Source organism: Dermacentor albipictus, chromosome 1 (assembly GCF_038994185.2).
Source record: "Dermacentor albipictus isolate Rhodes 1998 colony chromosome 1, USDA_Dalb.pri_finalv2, whole genome shotgun sequence".
In the NCBI taxonomy this organism is placed as follows: domain Eukaryota; kingdom Metazoa; phylum Arthropoda; class Arachnida; order Ixodida; family Ixodidae; genus Dermacentor; species Dermacentor albipictus.
Window position 1 is genome coordinate 465,290,440 of NC_091821.1, and position 17,485 is coordinate 465,307,924.

General features: G+C 46.7%; 1 protein-coding gene across 1 annotated transcript in view; it reads right to left on the reverse strand.

The window, feature by feature from the left end:
* LOC135905642 (serine-rich adhesin for platelets-like) overlaps nt 1-17,166 on the reverse strand; it is a 108,324-nt gene extending 91,158 nt beyond the window's left edge. Inside the window, exons 1-4 of the mRNA XM_070531484.1 lie at nt 17,123-17,166; nt 12,319-12,416; nt 7,676-7,727; nt 5,229-5,368 (exon numbers count right to left, since the gene is read on the reverse strand). Coding sequence (XP_070387585.1) covers nt 5,229-5,368; nt 7,676-7,727; nt 12,319-12,416; nt 17,123-17,166 — 334 coding nt within the window. The remainder of the gene's footprint in view (nt 1-5,228; nt 5,369-7,675; nt 7,728-12,318; nt 12,417-17,122) is intronic.
* Between the last annotated feature and the right edge of the window lie 319 nt (nt 17,167-17,485).

Consider the following 17,485-nt stretch of genomic DNA (forward strand, 5'->3'; position numbering starts at 1 on the left):
GTTATACAGGTGGATTCGCTGTAAAAGTTGCGCACAGTACACTCACAATTGAGTAGGCTAAGTACTTTCAACAAAGGAAACATTGATTTAGCGTGAACTGAAGAGAGACTCAGTGAAACGATATGATAGCGCTTCCTTTGTCTGAAAGCATGTCGACTGTAGCCAAGCTTATCGCACCCGAATTCCCAGAATACTCCGCAGCGAAACGCACGAGCTACGAAAAGTGACGCTGCAGATTGTCAAATGCAACTATCACCTCCCTTGTCGCCAAAATTCTTGGTTCGTGTAAAAGATTTATATGGCTGTTACCTTCATTTACATCCATGTTCTTTATGCCCTAGAAGGCTTAAAGACGTCCTCGGGCGTCATTTACGATTACATCATCGACTAGCCGACTTCAATGTATTAGCCAGCCGTCGCAAGTGCTGATGAGCTGCAAGAAGCAGCGTGCGATTTCTGCTGCACTGGAGTACAACTACTACTGGCATTGGCGCGCTCTTAAGGCCAAGATATAGTCCGGCGTTCTCGGCGCGCCAGGCCGCGGCAGGCGAAGTCGGATACGCTGCGCTAGCGACGCCAGGGGTGCAAGAAATTTGCTTCCTCTAGAGTTCGGCGTGCGCGCGCAGCTCGAGGCTGGCGCCATCTGTGCGTCCGGGAGCGCAACTTCACCGCCGCGGCGAACAGCTGTTTACATGGCGCATGCGCGTCTTGCATATTGGCGGCGAGGAGTTACGGAGTCGCCCTCTATCGGAAGCGCCTCGCTGCCGTAGTATGAGGGATCACGTGGCGCGCTCCTCATAGGTTTTGCTGTCAGCGCTCACTGAAAACACCACGCGCGAGCTCTCCCGGACATTTCTGTAAGTACTTTCGAAACGAGAGAAGTTTCTTACTGTCTAAATAATAATCTTGGACAAGCTGAAAGCACACAATCTTTCACAGCCGCTATCTCTTTACCGAATACGTACAGTGAACGCCACTGCGCGCGGTCGCCGCGATGGAGTCTCCCGAACCGGCTTCTTGCGTGAAAGGTAGGTAAACGCTGAGAGCAAACTATGTGAAATATGTTCTTATAGTGTTTGTATAACTAAATGGAGCGTAATAGAATGAAGCCTCAATGCAGCGATCGCGCAGATTCGCAGCGACCGACTGCGCGTCTGCATGCTTGTCCGCGCACTGTTTCGCTTTCTCCGCGCGCGCGTTTTCGCACCGTGCCATGAGCTTTAGGCCGCAGAATATGAGCATTTGACAGTATACAGGCAACCATTGTTGCGTGGGCGCTATCAGAGCTGTTCAAAAATAATTTCATTGTAGAGACTTCGACGCCTACGGGGACGGTGATGTGCCGTCGCAACGATGCAATCTTTTCTTTCTTCTAAATTCTTTTACCTTTGACCTTCGACCTTCGAGTTGCGTCGCACTGTATGTTTATCGGCGTTCTCAGCGTGCAATTTCCCGCTGCTCCTTTTTTGTAATCCAGTGCATTAATTCATAACACAAACATGACCATATGCCATGCTTTCTTTAAATGTGCTTCTTACCGCTGCCTTTCCACTCCACTGAACTTGGCAGTATCTATAGTATCGACAAGTTCATAGACCAAACCGTCATGACATTAGTCGGGCAGCGGACTCGGGCGAGCGTCTCAGTGCGCGTTTTCAGAACATCGCAGACCGGGCGCCGTAGCAGAAATCTTCCTCGCGTCTGTGCTTGCTGCATACCCGAGTTGTAGCCGATGACTGTTTGCCGGTTTTATGTTTCGCGAGCCAAGCTTCACACAGCTTCTTGTCCTGCGGCTACGTGTGAATAAGGCCGACACCGGCCTCCGTTACGTGCGTCCGGCCCTGCGGCACCGAGCAGTAGCCTACCATGATGCGCGCCTTCAAAGGCAGCCACTACGTATTGTAGTGCTTTCAAGCGTTGTAAAGGAGACACTCGAAGAGGGAAAATTTCGCCACTAAATGAAAACCGCAGCGTACGAGGGAATTTAAACTCGTTTTCAGCTCGCTTCGGCGCGCCCGAAGCAGCCGACGCGGCCGCTATGTCCACGTGATCCCTCCTAGCACGTCACGCCGACGGTGGCGCCAGCTTTTCCAGTGGTGGAGCTCGAGGCCAATACCCTCGCCGTTCGGGTAGCGCGCGCGCCTCTCGTTCCGCGCGCTGATTGTGCGCCTAAAACGAAAACTTTTGCGGGATGGCGTTATCTTGTCCTGACAGCCAGAAAAAAAAAACAGAAGGTTTTACGTGCGAAAACCACTTTCTTTCTGACCTGGGCTTCTTTAGCGTGTACCTAAATCTAAGCACACGGGTGTTTTTCGCATTTCGCCCCCATCGGAATGCGGCCGCCGTGCCTGACAGCCAGAACATCGCACTCATATTGCTAGTACTTCGGCTACGTCAAAAACGGATGCGGACCATGTATGTACATGCGAAAGCTATTCGACAAGCGCCCTCAACTCGGCGATTACCACCAGCTAGTACAGGAGCTGCGAAATGCAGCTTACCTGTGGCGAGACCACACTGCTTTCGTATAGCTTCCCACGCGTTGTTCTTGTGCTTTGTGTCGCGGTGGTCCATGCGTATCACATCGTATACACATGGAAGGTTGCAAATCGCTTCAAGCAGGCGTCCTCACTCGCGCTGTCATCCCACACGGATGTTCAAAAAACCACAGCCACACTGTCAGTACGCGCACCGCAGGCCGCCATTCTGCCTTCTGCTCGCTGCCGCTGCAGCGCGCAGTGCATTCTGGTCTAGCGGCAGCCGCGTGAAATAGAACACGCTCTACGTCCGCACCGGCGGCGTTGTGCTCGCCAAGCGCGCCTAAGCACGCCGGCTGCGCCGGGACGCCGGACTGTAGAGTGCGCGCTTTTCATCGACGTCGCTTAACCGCGCCGCGCGTGGCCGCACGCGCGCGTTACGGTGGACTATATCTTGCCGTTTAAAGTGCGTCGCTAGCACTACCGGTAATGCTCGCACAGTGCGCTCCCTGGTGACGTATGTGGAAGGCAGTGGTGTCACCGCTATTTGGCATTAGTTTCAAAGAACAAAGCAGCTGTCGGGGATGCCTAAATTTCTTCATTGTACAGGCAGATTCGTTCCGGTGGTCTTTTTTTGTAGAGGCGTTCATAATACACATAAAAGCTAGGAAGATGACCGGGACATACCCAATCTTTCGTTGTACACGTGTTTTCGCTATAGAGGAGTTGGTTGTAGAGTCGGTCGACCGGAGCAAGCGCGCCAATACCGTACAGTTCTGGCGCGAACGCTAGATACGATTGTGCAGCATGACTCCACTCGTAGTATTGTCTCTTCGTGCGCACTTATAACGACTCTAACGACAATGAGCCAAACCGGAATATCTGACTGCGCAGGCAAAATTTTGAATTCATTCGTGCTAGTGCTCACCAGCAGAGACTAGTAACACTAACGCAAAACCAAAATTTTCAATAAAAAACCTGAGTTTGTTGGATATTTTGTTTGGCCCCAAGGAAAGCCAAGAAAGAAAACAATGTGAAGAAATATATGATGAGAAAGGTCAATGTAAACGTTATGCGACTATAACAGTCACGTTAGAGTGCATTATGTAAGAATAAATACCTCAGCCAGCCATCCACTTTCGCGCAGTTCGTGTAATATTTTTGCTGTTAGGCGACGTAGCCTATGTTCGCTTATCGAAGTAAAAAGCTCGATTTCAATGGACGTGTTACATGATGTTCGACCTACTGCGGATAAACAATGACGGGAAGCATAGTCTTGGAAACATTTTCTTTAAGCCAAGTTCAGCACAAGCTAGCTCTGAAAGCCAGGTGGGACAACCTTCCTCGTCTCTTCATAGAACCTCGGGCCATCACGCAGAACTCATCAATGACACCGAATGAGAAAGACCAAGCCGCACGAGATATACGCGAATGCGTGCAGCATTCTTTATTACTTACGCGTGCTTACGTTTCTTAGCGTCATCACCAGTTCATCATCAAACAATTTTCATATTGGTGGCAAAAAATGGGTCTGAATAGCTCCGAAAAGTTACACATTTAACGGTTTCATGTGAAGGCGTAACTCTAGATTAGATCTCTCTTGCGTGCACCTCATCAAGCTCGGCGGGTTTTTGGTTTCAGTACGTCCAAAAAAAGGTCCATAGAGCTTCTTGCTCCCTCTGACTTGTAACTTTTCTTGTTGGATCTTGCGTTTGGGGGCTGTCGCGGTGGAAACTTTGCATCGGCAAACTCGCAGAGAAAATCTCGAAGCCTATGCTTATTTAGTGCGCCTCGGTTGGGCCTAATGGAACGATTCCATTCGCTCAATTTTATTTCTTTTTTAACATCCGCCACTTGCGGCCAGCCGATAGTGGTGATAACGTAGGTAGAACGCCGCTTGGACCACTGACAAGCGTGAACAGCAATAGCATTGGAACGTAATTCATTCATTGCCCCGTCCGCGACGTTAACCTGACGCTGCCGGCATCCCAAATTGTTCTGCAAGCGTGTAGCAAAATGGAACATACTTACGGCTTGCCCGTTTTCACCCCTTCAATGCGTGCTGGCGTTCGAGTTTAGAAGGCCTAATCCTGATCCAAAAATTGGCCACGTAGCGGAGCAGACTACAAGTGCACGAGCTGCCACAAAAAGTAAAGTGGCCGCAAGCGTCCACGAGACGCTCACCAGCCTTCCGTAAAATAGCAAAATGGCAGATCACTGCGAAGGAAACACGGAGGTCATTATTACACAATACCAGCATATTGCCGTGATCTATGGCTTTGCGTGAGGCCTTTGTCTGTGATATATTTTTTTTTACGTTGCTGTGGCAAAATAGTTTAGGATGTTCTCACCCTTGCAGGACTTTCTGAGCAAAAAATTACGCGACGCATAATTAGCGAAGCTTTTTTTTTTCACACGTGCTGTTTGTAACTGCTTGGACACCTTCTATAACTTTATGTCCAATATCACGTTTGGCTTGCCCCTTTTCTGACGAGTAGTTTAGCATAAGAGCTTGTTATGTGAATCTGGGCCTCGGTAAACCCGTATTCACGAAGCGCCGTTACGCTAGAATTGCTCGTAAGAACAAAAATTTCAGCCACCCCTGATGCTGGAAACACAGTTATCGAAGGCGGCCGGCCAAAGGCAAAGTGCACTTACGCAGAATCAGCTTTGGGGATTAGGCCTCTCATTTTTGAAGTGTTCTTTTGTTACGCCTCCCAACGGCCGGGAATTTCTCTTCTGCCAACTCACCGACATAGAGTACGTAGAAGAGGAAGTAGATGAGAGGCACCATGCACACGATGCACGTGAGGATGGCCGCCAACATGCTGCCCTCTGCCCAGTCATCGCTCGCCTCGTCTCCAAGCACTTCCTCGGAGGGATCTTTGCTCCTTGCGAGGTGTAAAAAAACGAGCGTTCGGTGCATCGAAGTTCCAGTGGAACGAGTTTTCATTATAGCAGAATATAAACATGGCCGCCTGCCACAGTGTCGTCGCATGTAAATGAACTCCGAATACTTGAATTTAATCATTATTCGATCACTGCTGCGTCTCCTACGGTTCGGGCGTACTTTCGTGAAACAATGCCATTCCTGTGTATTCTACAGTCTTCACATATTGTTTCACGGCATAGAAGTTGAACACAAAAATAAACTGTAAATATCACGACAGTGATCTTAAATTTAGCTTGTTTGTGGTCAGTTAAAAGAAATACAATAACTATTCTGACTACACTCAAGTAGTAGTGCACCCGCATTGCTGTGGGAATACTATTCAGTGCTTTTTGCTGACGTGACGTTGTTTTTTTTTCCTGCATATTTAGCTCGGTCCGTGTCGCGCTCACATCGATCGCAGTCAGAGCCAGTATCCCATTCTGTGCGGGCTGTACAGCAGCCACTCCAACATTTAACCCGTCACGTTCAGGATGGTGCCATACTTGAAGGTAAAAGTGAGGCCACGTTGGTTGAATCTCGAGTTTTGCCGTAACAAAAACGTGGACTAAGCTCCATTTCTCGAACTCTACAAAACATCACGCGGCGGACAGTCACAGTTACATGCAACGCTCCCCACTCGTTCCCATCTTCGTGCAAGTCCTTCACAGCATTTGCCCCAAGTACACACTGGTCAGCCAATCTTCCCTCAATAAAGCAGCACGCTTCGCGTCTGGGAAGGTTGACGCTCACGCTGAGAACCACGCCTTGACACAGACATTGTTTGCACTTCTGTGGTCCGGCGCTTTGCCGCAGAACTGATCAGCCTTGGGGAGAAATCTGTGTGCCAACAAGTGCTGGACCTCTGCTTTGAATGCATATACAGCTCGCTTTCCTGGAAGATGCCCTGTCATTTCACACGCAGGCCTCGAGTTCCTGGAAGTGTTCCCTTAACTTGCCCTTGACTGTGACAGCTTTGTGCGACAGACGAAGCATTGATTGCAACAGCAAATATTAGACAGTTGTACGAAGTAAGGTTAGCCCTTCTATCAGCTGCGTAAAGTGCTGTAAACATTCGCTTACTAGCTACATTGACAATCATGTTGTCACTCGTGCACAGGCAAACGCGAACCCACCTCACTCGATGACCACGGACACTCGCCATCAGAACGCTGGCATGATGAAGAACAGCAGCAGCGGTGAGCGAATTCCCTTCCGTGCTGCCTTTCGCTCTCACGCGAACTACGTGGGCGTGAACATAGCGCACATGAAGCCATCAGCTATCTCGGGTTAGTTAGCCTGCGAACCCAGCGCACATTGCTTCCAAGATGGGACGCGTGCGGCCGCGCTAAGCCACCGCTGCTGCAGTAGAAGAGCAGATAAGCACTAACGTGCCCCCCACCCCCCCCTAGCACGAGTACATCTCTCCACCTTCCTCCCTGGGGAGCGCGGGAAACCATCGCCTCATCAAGCCAGCCATCATCCTTGTCGGCTCAGCATCGGAAACATTAAATCGCACCTACATACAGCATACGGCGCAAGGCCGCGACGTTATCGCAGTTGGACTTGAAACGGAACGCCATGGTGACACTAACGGTGTGAAAGCGGTGGCAATTCACATGGAGTGTGCAGATAATTTGATTAAAACAAAATACACAATCTTCGCTGGCACGCAGCTGTGGGAACTAAAGTGAGTAAGTAATGAAACACGTGTAGTGAAGACGACGAACGCTGGTCAATCGTCATCACCAGTAGCAGGCGCGAGGTTCACCGCTCGTGCCGGGACGCGTGCTGCTGCTTGACCGCCATAACAGCTGCATCCATTCCGCAGCCAACAAATCCTTTCACACACGTAATTTTTTTGGGCATAACTCCCGGAGTATCCGGAACATTGCATGCACCGATGTTTGCCTGATTTGAATGTAATGACTGCTTCTTTAAAAAGTCTGGAAGCCGCCGCTTGATGAGTGTGATAGCTCGGTTACATTGCCGGATCATTCTTGGTTTTCCCAATAAAGTGTAGATCGTAATTACCTTGCTGTTCAGTAATGCACTGGCCATTACATCGTTCTATAATTTTCATGCGAAAATGCCTTGATTCTCTATAAAACATTTGCCACTTGGCAGATGACATTGCTACACGTTTTTTTCCACAGGCTCTCCTGGGTACTGAATAGTACATGTATTTATAATGCAGTGGCATTCGCGTTTTGCAGTAAGCCGCTCTCAGATGGCAATGCACGTCTGAAAAATTAATGCTACTACTCACTCTTCAAGTACCGTCTCGAGTGTTGAAGAAAAATCTTCATCGTCTTCAGTATCTACAAAGACAAGAAAAGGATCACGGGTAGGCAGTCATTGAAGGAAATTGAGGAGACCGCACACAATAAATAAAAATACGGTAATGAAAGGGTTCAATGAACTGCTTTGTTATTTAAATATTTCACAACACATTTACAGCAACGTTCGAGTTGTAGCAGGTGAAACGAATTCTGAGAATGGCACCAATTTCCAGCTTCCAACTTGCATGGCACCACCGTCCTACTTGCGGTAAAGGTGTACTGTTGTTCCACTAACTGTTTTAGCAAAACGCCGCTTTATTCATTGAAGCACAAAGATAACTGCAACGCCAAAGTATTTCATTGCACAATTCGTTAATTCATATCTTTAAACTTGTCTCAACTTCATAATTAATTCCGAGTTCATTCCCATTGCTAGCTAACCGGCTATATTTTGTAATACATTACGTGTCCTTGAATTAGGTAGTTAAAACAGAGTTAGGGAAATTGCGCTAATTGATCGATTACGTGTTTCGATCCCTCGTGCATGTAATGTCGGCCTCTTCTCGAGTAATGCCGCTCCAGGACAAGAATTATGCAATTTGCCGCAGGTATTTTTATACATTCCGCGTGGCCTAACATATACATCTGGTATATCAGGAGGTGCCCCACACACAATGAAAGATCTGCGAAAACCAGAATACACGGCGGTTCTCACTAAGCGAAACCATGCCTTATCTCCTTTCGCCGTTATGCCCGCTCACTGTTATCGCATGTGGTCGATAAACATTGACGGTGCTGTGTGCTTTCCATGCACAAGCGCTCAGTGCGCTCTGCCTCACATATTTTTGTGTGCGTTGCCTCAAACATGTAACTTGATGATGCTACGCTATTAATGGACGCTATAGAAAAGCACTTGCAGCGGCGCGGCTATACCCTCCTGGCAAATCAGGCGTCGAGGAAGATGGGCTCGCTTGCATCTAGTGCGAGAACAGAACACGCTGGCGCGCTCGACCTGAACGGCGGCGGTGTTAGCCGCTCCCGAGATCCCGGGGCACCATGGCTGGCCGGCCTAAATAAACCGTGGCTACGGCAACTACGTCTTCGCGCCGCTTCCTACGAATTCGTGACCCGTACGACCAAACCCAGCCATGCCAGCGTCGATCCACACACTAACCCAGTTTGCACCTAGAATACCGGTAAATTACAATGTAGAGTTATTATACGATGTATTCCATCTCTGCCAATAAAGAACTGTCTAGCCGCAAGCAGACGCTGTCAAATTCCATGATGTCATGCGGGCTGGAACCCTCTTTCGTCCGTTTCTGTCTATTTGCCGGCTTACTGAGACATGCTTTTGTTATGAGTGGCTTCCTTGGTGTTATAGTGGACTATTTCACTAAATCGGCTTTAAATATTGTTCCGATTAGTGTCCCTTTGAGCTTGCTCCTAGTGCGCAGCGTGCGAAAGTACGATGGTTAGGGCATCGGTGGAGCGGGAACTGAAGTCGACGAACGTGTAGCGAACGGATGAGCTTGGCGACAGAATTACGGATACGTGTTTGACAGCTGGCACGCACTCTCCAAAGCGTTTGCTCCCTTAGGGGCTTGTCTTGCCCCCAAAGGATGATATCGTCATTTGTCTTGCACGCATTTCCTTTCACTATAACTGCGCGCCGGACACATCCTTGGTAGAAACACGTCACACTGAGACAGGCACCACATGCCTGACGCAAAAGTAGCGGCAGCGCGGCGGCGTCCGAGGTAAGATTCGCACGATTAGATAGACGATTGTTTTCGCTCGAAGAAAATTGAGCCCACAGCGGGTGCGCAGTGAACTTGGAATGTAGGCGTTTAGCAGACCGTGTTCGGCACCACTCGCCCCTCGCCCGTTTGCACTACGTGCTGTAGCCGCCTTAAAATAAGAGCGTCAGCTTTTCTCGCGAGCCCATCCGCTTGCTCCTGAAGCACGAGTGAGCAGAAGCGAAAAGGCGGTAGTGAGAGGGTGTAGGTGAAAGTTAAAACGCAAACACAACCAGGCGAGTCCTGTGAAGATGGCTAATCTTCGTGGCAAAGTAATTTGCTGGCATGAAACTGTTCTTTGTGCTGCATTCTGCACGGTCTATATATGGTTTTAACTGAGTAATACGCGTCTCTGTAGAGTTCAGTTTAGACTATTGAAAAAGGAGCGTTTTAGCGAACATACTTTCTATACGCGAACAACTCAGTTCTTTGAAAGGCAGCTATCTTAAGGTGCACAAGGTGGTGACCCGTTGGACAGAGAAGCGCCAGCAAAGCTGGGCACAGTGTCTGCTACACTTCTTCAAACTAAAGCTTTTACTTTAGCACAATCTCCAAAGTGTATCTGGTTATCTTGGGTACTAGGCGCGAGCACACACAGAGAGAAGAAAGGAGACAAGACAGAGCGCCTTCCGCCTCCTTTCTTCTTTCTGTGTGTGTTCGCGCCTAGTATCCAAGATGAATTGTGACCAACTCGCCCAACAAGACGTCCTTTCATGTATCTGGTTAACCGTTAATATTTTGGTTCGCTCCACTGAAATACTATAATTGACGCATTGGCACATCCTCATGCGACGGGTTTTGTTTTCAATACTGCCACTCTCAGTTGAGAGCATAGAAGGTGGGCATTACAAAGACAATCATGTTTAAAAAACACAAAAAATGAAATGACATTTTGAAAACATGCGCTCTTTACAAACAGGCACACAAAAAAGAAAGGAAATACCGAAGTGCATTCGCCAGGGAAGCATGCAAGCAATAAATGTGTTCTAAGCAGTTCAAGGAAGAACACGAAAATTGTAACAAAGTTTAACAGTGCGTCAGTGCACATCCTCATGCGACGGGTTTTGTTTTCAATGCTGCCACTCTCAATTGAGAGCATAGAAGGTGCGCATTACAAAGACAATCATGTTTAAAAAACAGAAAAAATGAAATGACATTTTGAAAACATGCGCTCTTTACAAACAGGCACACAAGAAAGAAAGGAAATACCGAAGTGCATTCGCCAGGGAAGCATGCAAGCAATAAATGTGTTCTAAGCAGTTCAAGGAAGAACACGAAAATTGTAATAAAGTTTAACAGTGCGGAATCAATCACGTCGTGCTTAAAAAAATATTCGAGAGAAAAGCGCAGAAAACAAGCTTTTATACACAGTATTTAAAGGAAAGGTCACCCACAAATTAAAATTGACATTTTAAAAACATGCATGCTGCGCACACAATATGAACCACAATCACGAGGAAGGGTTACAACCAGATTGCCAAGCAAAGTGCATCAACGCCGTATCGAATATGCGCAATGTGCAAGCACCACGAAATAATATTGAAAATTAAAAAAGCGAAGCGCAACCAGGCACATGATTGCAATCTGTTACAAAAATGGGAATGGAATAAAGAAGCAAGCAATTGGTAGTACAAGTACAAACTTATGTGCAATAGCATGAGCAATCCCGTTCACCAAGACAACCGGTACACATTTCATCGGCCATCACCAGCAAATATTACGAAATAAAATACATTGTATAAGCGCAGGAATCTAAGAAAACGGAACTAGCGTTCCAATGAGAGTGTGCGCGGCAATTAATGACCATGGTACTAGGGGTGAGATGTATGTTGTAACTTTGCAGTGAAAGCGGACACTGTTTCGGCGTCCGTGACATCTGGATTTAACCAATTCCATTCGCGTATCGTAAGTGGAAAAAACGATTGCCCAAACGAGTCATTGTTGAAAGTATATTCAATTCATGCGTATTTATGCTTATGACGAGTCGGGTGCTACTGCGAAAATGCGACGTACTTAGGAACATCTATCTTATACATGTCATGCAGCACTTGGTCATTCTTTGTTGGTGGACGTTATGAGCTCTGGCGCCTCCTTACAGGCATTAAATAAAACATTTTCGTTAAAGCATTTACGAAAATCTTCACACGCATGCAGGAGTGCACAGGTATTCACGTGAAAATTTCCATATACTAAGTATATGGAAAGTTTGTGATGGTGCACTCATGCGCAGAACCTGATGAGTTTCTTAGGGACGGTGTGGTAAGGTTTTAGAGTCTGCAATTAGGAAAGCTACATTCTCCCATATTTGGTAGAGCGGTACGGGGTGGAAGGACGGTGCGTTACAGCCTCTCATTTTCTCATCAACGGCGAAGTTGAGTGCTTGCCGTGATCACCACTGTTACTTGAGTGGTGACTGAGTTGTGTGAGTTTAGTGATCTGCAGCGTCAGCATGCTGCGCTTGAATATATCAATGCTGGTTTTAAGGCACTCTATTTGTGCTGACACGGTTCTTCCTGAATGCCTACCAGCAAATGCCGTATAGATGTGCCGTTCGGTTGTTGTTATTGTTGTTCAGTTCTAAAACAAACACAGCGGAAGCGTTGTCCGTGAGTCTAAGCCTTAGTCACTTCGGCTACTTTCGCGAGTGACCTAGTGGTCAAAATTCATACGTTGAACGGGAGGATAGAGATGAGCAACATTAACAAAATAATGACAATGCTAACTAAATCGGTCCTGCAATGACCGATGTGTGGTCTACAGTATGTTATAAATAGAAATAAAAAAGTGCAGCGCACCTAGTCATATGCTAAAACCTGCCAAAGCATTCTTACCAGAAATGAAAGTATCCATGCCTTCGTCAGCACCGGAATCCTTCTTCTTCCTCGGTACGATGTCCCAGTAGTGGGGTGCAGGCAAAGCGTGTTTGAAACTATGCGTCGTGCAAGCACAGTTTTAGCAGAAGCCAAAAGCAGCAATTCTTTTTGACCAGATCATCGCTACACCTTGTCCGATTGGCGCCATTCACTACCGTGAAACGCCTTATTGAGAAAAAATGGCTGGCTTTCGATAAATGGCTTGAAGATACAGAATATATGCTTGGTCAAGAATGCGATCATAAAGACAATGACAGTACAGACACTTTCGGTCGGACTAGTGGAGGTTACAGATGAGCTTTCGGTGTGTACACATTTAACTTCTAATTTTCGGTATCACCCGTTGAGTATATTTTCGACTCTTGTCCAAGACGCTTTGTCTGAGTCCCCGGATATAGTGGAATCTTTTTAAATGAACCAGCTGACTCGTTCGCATCGTCATCGCTAAATGTTCCGGTCTTAAATGCTCTTCCTGATTTCTCTTTTATAGCAGGAGCTAGATTTAAACACCTTTTATTGTTGACTTGTAATAAATCATCCATAGTTTCCGCAGATGCTTTTCGAAGCCTAAAATTTGGCTGGAACACGAGCCTTGCACGCCAATGTGAGGTGATGTTACAAGGTTCCACTGTAGAGTTCCCCGATAAAAATTTACCTTCATAGATCTGGTGTATCCACCACTAACCTCTACTTTCTTTTTTTTCTAATGAACCAGAAACTATTGACCATTCCTTTCTCGCCGCCACTTCTCCTCCCTCTACAAAATGTTCCTCATATTTCCAACCAGTAAACTAGGTTTAGCACTGACAGCACCAAACACTTTGTCTTTCGGTGCCTGTCAATTACACACAAACCTTGGTTCGATGATTAGTGCTCTGCACAAGTTCATTGAGGCATCCGGAAGGTTACGCTGCTAGGGAACCGACCATAGTATATTTTACTTTATTGTTATTATTTTTCTTGAGCTTATCAGTTTAATTTTATTTTAATATATTTAGTTGATGCATAGGCACTCAGACTCTGCGTTATGAGTTAATTGCCGAATGATTCGTTCTAAATGTTCACCGGTAACTCTTTTGATATGTTGTTGGGTGTACGTTTCAATCTATCTAATGTGGCGAATCCCCTCCGTGGGTACGAGCCATGTTTTGAGGCAACAATAACAACTATCTGATGAATCGTATTTTGCAATCGACTATACTACATCTCAATGTGGTTCCTTATTTATGTTTATTATTTTGTTAATTTACTATTATTATTGTTTTATTAGCTCTATACCCCTATTATATTTGACGCTCCCAGAATGGGTGGCATAGCGTCCCTTTGAACCAGGGATCCAACATCATCTGTCTTAAACCGATAAGCAGAATTCCTAACAATATTTAATTGCACTTCTAAATTACAGTACTATCGTCCCACGCTCCACTAGACAAATCTAGTTTTTCTCTACTTCTAACCATACGGAAAACCGCCTGCTTCCTGGCCAATCCCCCATTGTGGGTACGCGCCACTGTCTCGGACACAAAACAAGACAACACACGAAAGCAAGCGAGCGGTAGGATAAAGATCTCCAGGGGACGGCACGGGGCGATCTCCGCCCTGGTTGACCTCCCTGCCACCTGATCAAATGCCTCTTGAAACTTTCTTTTGTAGTGGGGTGAGCAGCATTCCTGTGGCGCTGGTGCCCTTGCATGGAGGAGCCCTCCGGCTCAACAACCCGAAGGCAGTGCAGGCATCACAACTTTCACATCACTGATGTATGACACTTTGGCACAGGTGGGATTGCTTGCTGTTCGCCAGACCAGGTGTGTGTGTGCGACTTACTAAAGTGCTCATCATTTTAATCGACGCATGTGAATGCCTTGATTCCCCCGCATCTTGCCTGCACTAAAGGAGTATTTCGTGGTGTAGACACCACTTTAAGTCCGGCGTAGAGCCTCTAGAAAAGCTCTCCGCGGCTGGGGTAATTGCAGTTTACCGGTGCATCAGAAAGATGGACAATGCACGTGTCCCTACTGAGTCAGCTATTGCCACGTTTGCAGGTACATCTTGCCCTACTGAGATAAAAGTCTCGTCTGTAATATTCAGAGTGGACCCTCTTGCCTCGCGTCCTTTATAATGTCGAAATTGTTGGTGCTATGGTCACAGCATGGGTGGATGCAAATCGAGCCTTCGTTGTTGCATCTGCGGCGGGAGCCATTCCGCTAGTGACTGCTCAGCCGAGTCGGACTCTTGCTGCCTCTGCGGTGGAGCCCACAAAGCTAGTTGCTCAAACTGCCCTGCTAGAACTCAAGAAGTCCAAATAATGGAGGTTATGGACAAAAGGAGCTGCTCACGCCAAGAGGCAATTGCGGCGGTAAAATAAAGATCCCATGGTTATGCGAGTGTGACAGCACGAACCCAAGCTGTCGTAGATGGAAGCGCGTCAGAGGTAATCGCACAAGCTATCGAAAAATCTATGGCAAAAATTATGGAGCCCATAGTAGAAAGCGTCACGGAATGCTTCAAAGGACTGGTATCCTCAAAGGAAAATGGGGCAATTACGTCCGCAACCCATATAGAGCAAGCCAGGCCTGATCCATGTTCCTCAACCAAGGCAATTAATAGCCCAGACAACCCTCATTATCAAGATACCGCAAACATGGAATTTGACGCGAGGGCACATAAAAGGAGGTGTTCTCTCTTGAGCCTTCAACTTCACACTCAGTTAGTAAATCCAAGAAAATCCTCCCTGTAGTCCACCCGAAAGGTAATATATTGGAGGAGGCTGTGGCCTTTGAGGTGCTCACATCACAGGAAAGTAGATGAGGGTGTTGCAGTGGAACTGCAGATCAGTATTCGCTGCTTCTACTGATTTAAACATTCTATCTTCTCAAATTTCTCCAGATGTAATTTTACTGCAAGAAACCTGGTGATCCCCTGAAAAAAATTTTCTCTGCGCAATTTTATGTTTTTTCGCCTAGATCTCCCATCTAGAGGTGGGGGACTGTTAATTATGGTCTCAAGCAAGTTTTGCTGCAGGGAAAATATATCATTCAAGCTGATGTCTCCAGAATGTGAAATTCTAGCAGTAGAAATTACTCTCCCTGGCAGTAGGCCTTTCTCGATAGTCAATATATACTTTCCCGCGGGTGTGCAGGATACACACCCACTAGACTCGGTTGTGGCAAAATGCGGTAAAGATATAGTTTTGGCAGGTGACTTCAATTCTCATCATGTATCGTGGGGATCCAGGACAGACCTGTGCGGAAAGCGTCTATGGGATTGGGCAATCACAAATAACTTTTCATGTAAAATTTCGGGATCACTTACGTTTCTACGCGGACAGTTTAGATCTCTGCTGGATCTAACATTTTTAGGTCCAGGTATTCCCACATCCGCATGGGAATTAAACGGTGAATGTCGGGACAACCAGCGATCATTTTCCTGTTGTGTTTGCTGTGGTAGCTCCGCAGTCCACCGTGGAGCTGCGAATCCATTCTTTTGTTGGTTACCATAAATTTGAAAAATGCTTGCAGACCACTTTGAACTCAATTGAAAATTCTGCTCTGAAACCTGCGGATATTTGCTCAATCATAGATACTTCGCGCAAAAAGATCAGAATTTCAGGTAGAGGGACGTAAAAAAGACTGCTTCTACAAAATGGTGAAATGAAGATTGCTCGTGGAACTACAAGCGACGCAAGTCTGCATGGAAATAACTCATGCATAACCCGTCACCGAAAAACCGGAGAAACTATACGTTTATTGCTGGAACATTTGAAAGAACGGTGTCTAAGGCAAAAACAATTACAATGTGCGACATTTCGAATTCCTTTCAAAAGAAAATAATAAGAATGCATTATTTCGGTGTTTAGGATGTCAAAGAAATGATTCCATGCCCCTGGAACTGGGAGTCGGTAGTGTTAACCACAAGTGAAAAAGCTGACTCTCTAGATGTATTAGCGAGAGGGTTAGAGACCCGATTCGCTACCTCTCTTCCCTTCTCTCATCACGGACAGGGCACTTCAGAACATTTCGAAGAGCTTTATATGTCAGAATTGTCCCAAGCTATTTGCTATTTACCAGCTGCAGCCAGAGGTCCCGACGGACTCACCACCAAGATGAATAAACTTCTCTTTCAAGTCGCTCCTAACGGCTTGTTAGATGCCGTAAATTACTCAATACAATATGCATGGATCCCTCCTGTGTGGAGAATTGCGAAGGTGATTCCTCTGCTGAAAGACCAACCCAAAGGGTATGTACTAGACAATATTCGGCCTATTTCTCTAACATCAAATTTTGTAAAATTAGAAGAAATATTATTAAATGCACGTATGGTTAAAGGGACCCTGAAACGCTTTTGACGATTTTCTACAAACGTACTGAGTCGATAGAGTAGGTCCTTCTGATCATAAATTGACACATCTAAGTGCCCCGCGTAAAGCGTTCAATTTATTGTATGGTTTTAAAATGCACATCGCTGCCGATCGCAGCACACTGCTCGGCGGAATTTTAAGCCGCCCCTACCCATATGACCGAAATCACCCATACGACGTCAGTGGGGTGAGCTATTCGATTGGCTGACAAGGGCGCGTGATCGATAATTTTTCCAACTTTATGGTAAACAAATGATCTTCGTAATAGTTGGAATGTCAGTTCATTTGTTTTTATGAGAAGAAAGTAACATAAAGAGAATGCACAAGAATAATTTTTCAGTACACTTAAGCACTTCCGGCACACAGCAATTGTCGTCGGTGTCGTCTGCTTGTGTTACAACGTACTCCATTTTGACGAGAGCTCCGCGGTCAGAGTCAGTCTCAGTCATTTCGCGAGCACTATGATTCGACTTTGTTGCCTTGTGGACTGCAAACGTAGCGACTGGCAATATGTCACGCTGCGACGTCGTGACCCTCTGCAAGGCAGCGCACGAGCGAACTGGCTGCTGCGCATCGGACTGCCGCTATCCGATCGGCGCCAGGATTTGCGCGTTTGTGGCCGTCACTTTACACCGGAAGATTACTAACGCAATAGCGTTTCGCGAGTCCGGTATTAGGGCAAACGCAAGCGCAAGGGGACAGAGTCTGGCCGCTTAACTGTGCCGTAACGGGATGAGCCATGAGATGAGCAGAAGGGCTAATGTGAAT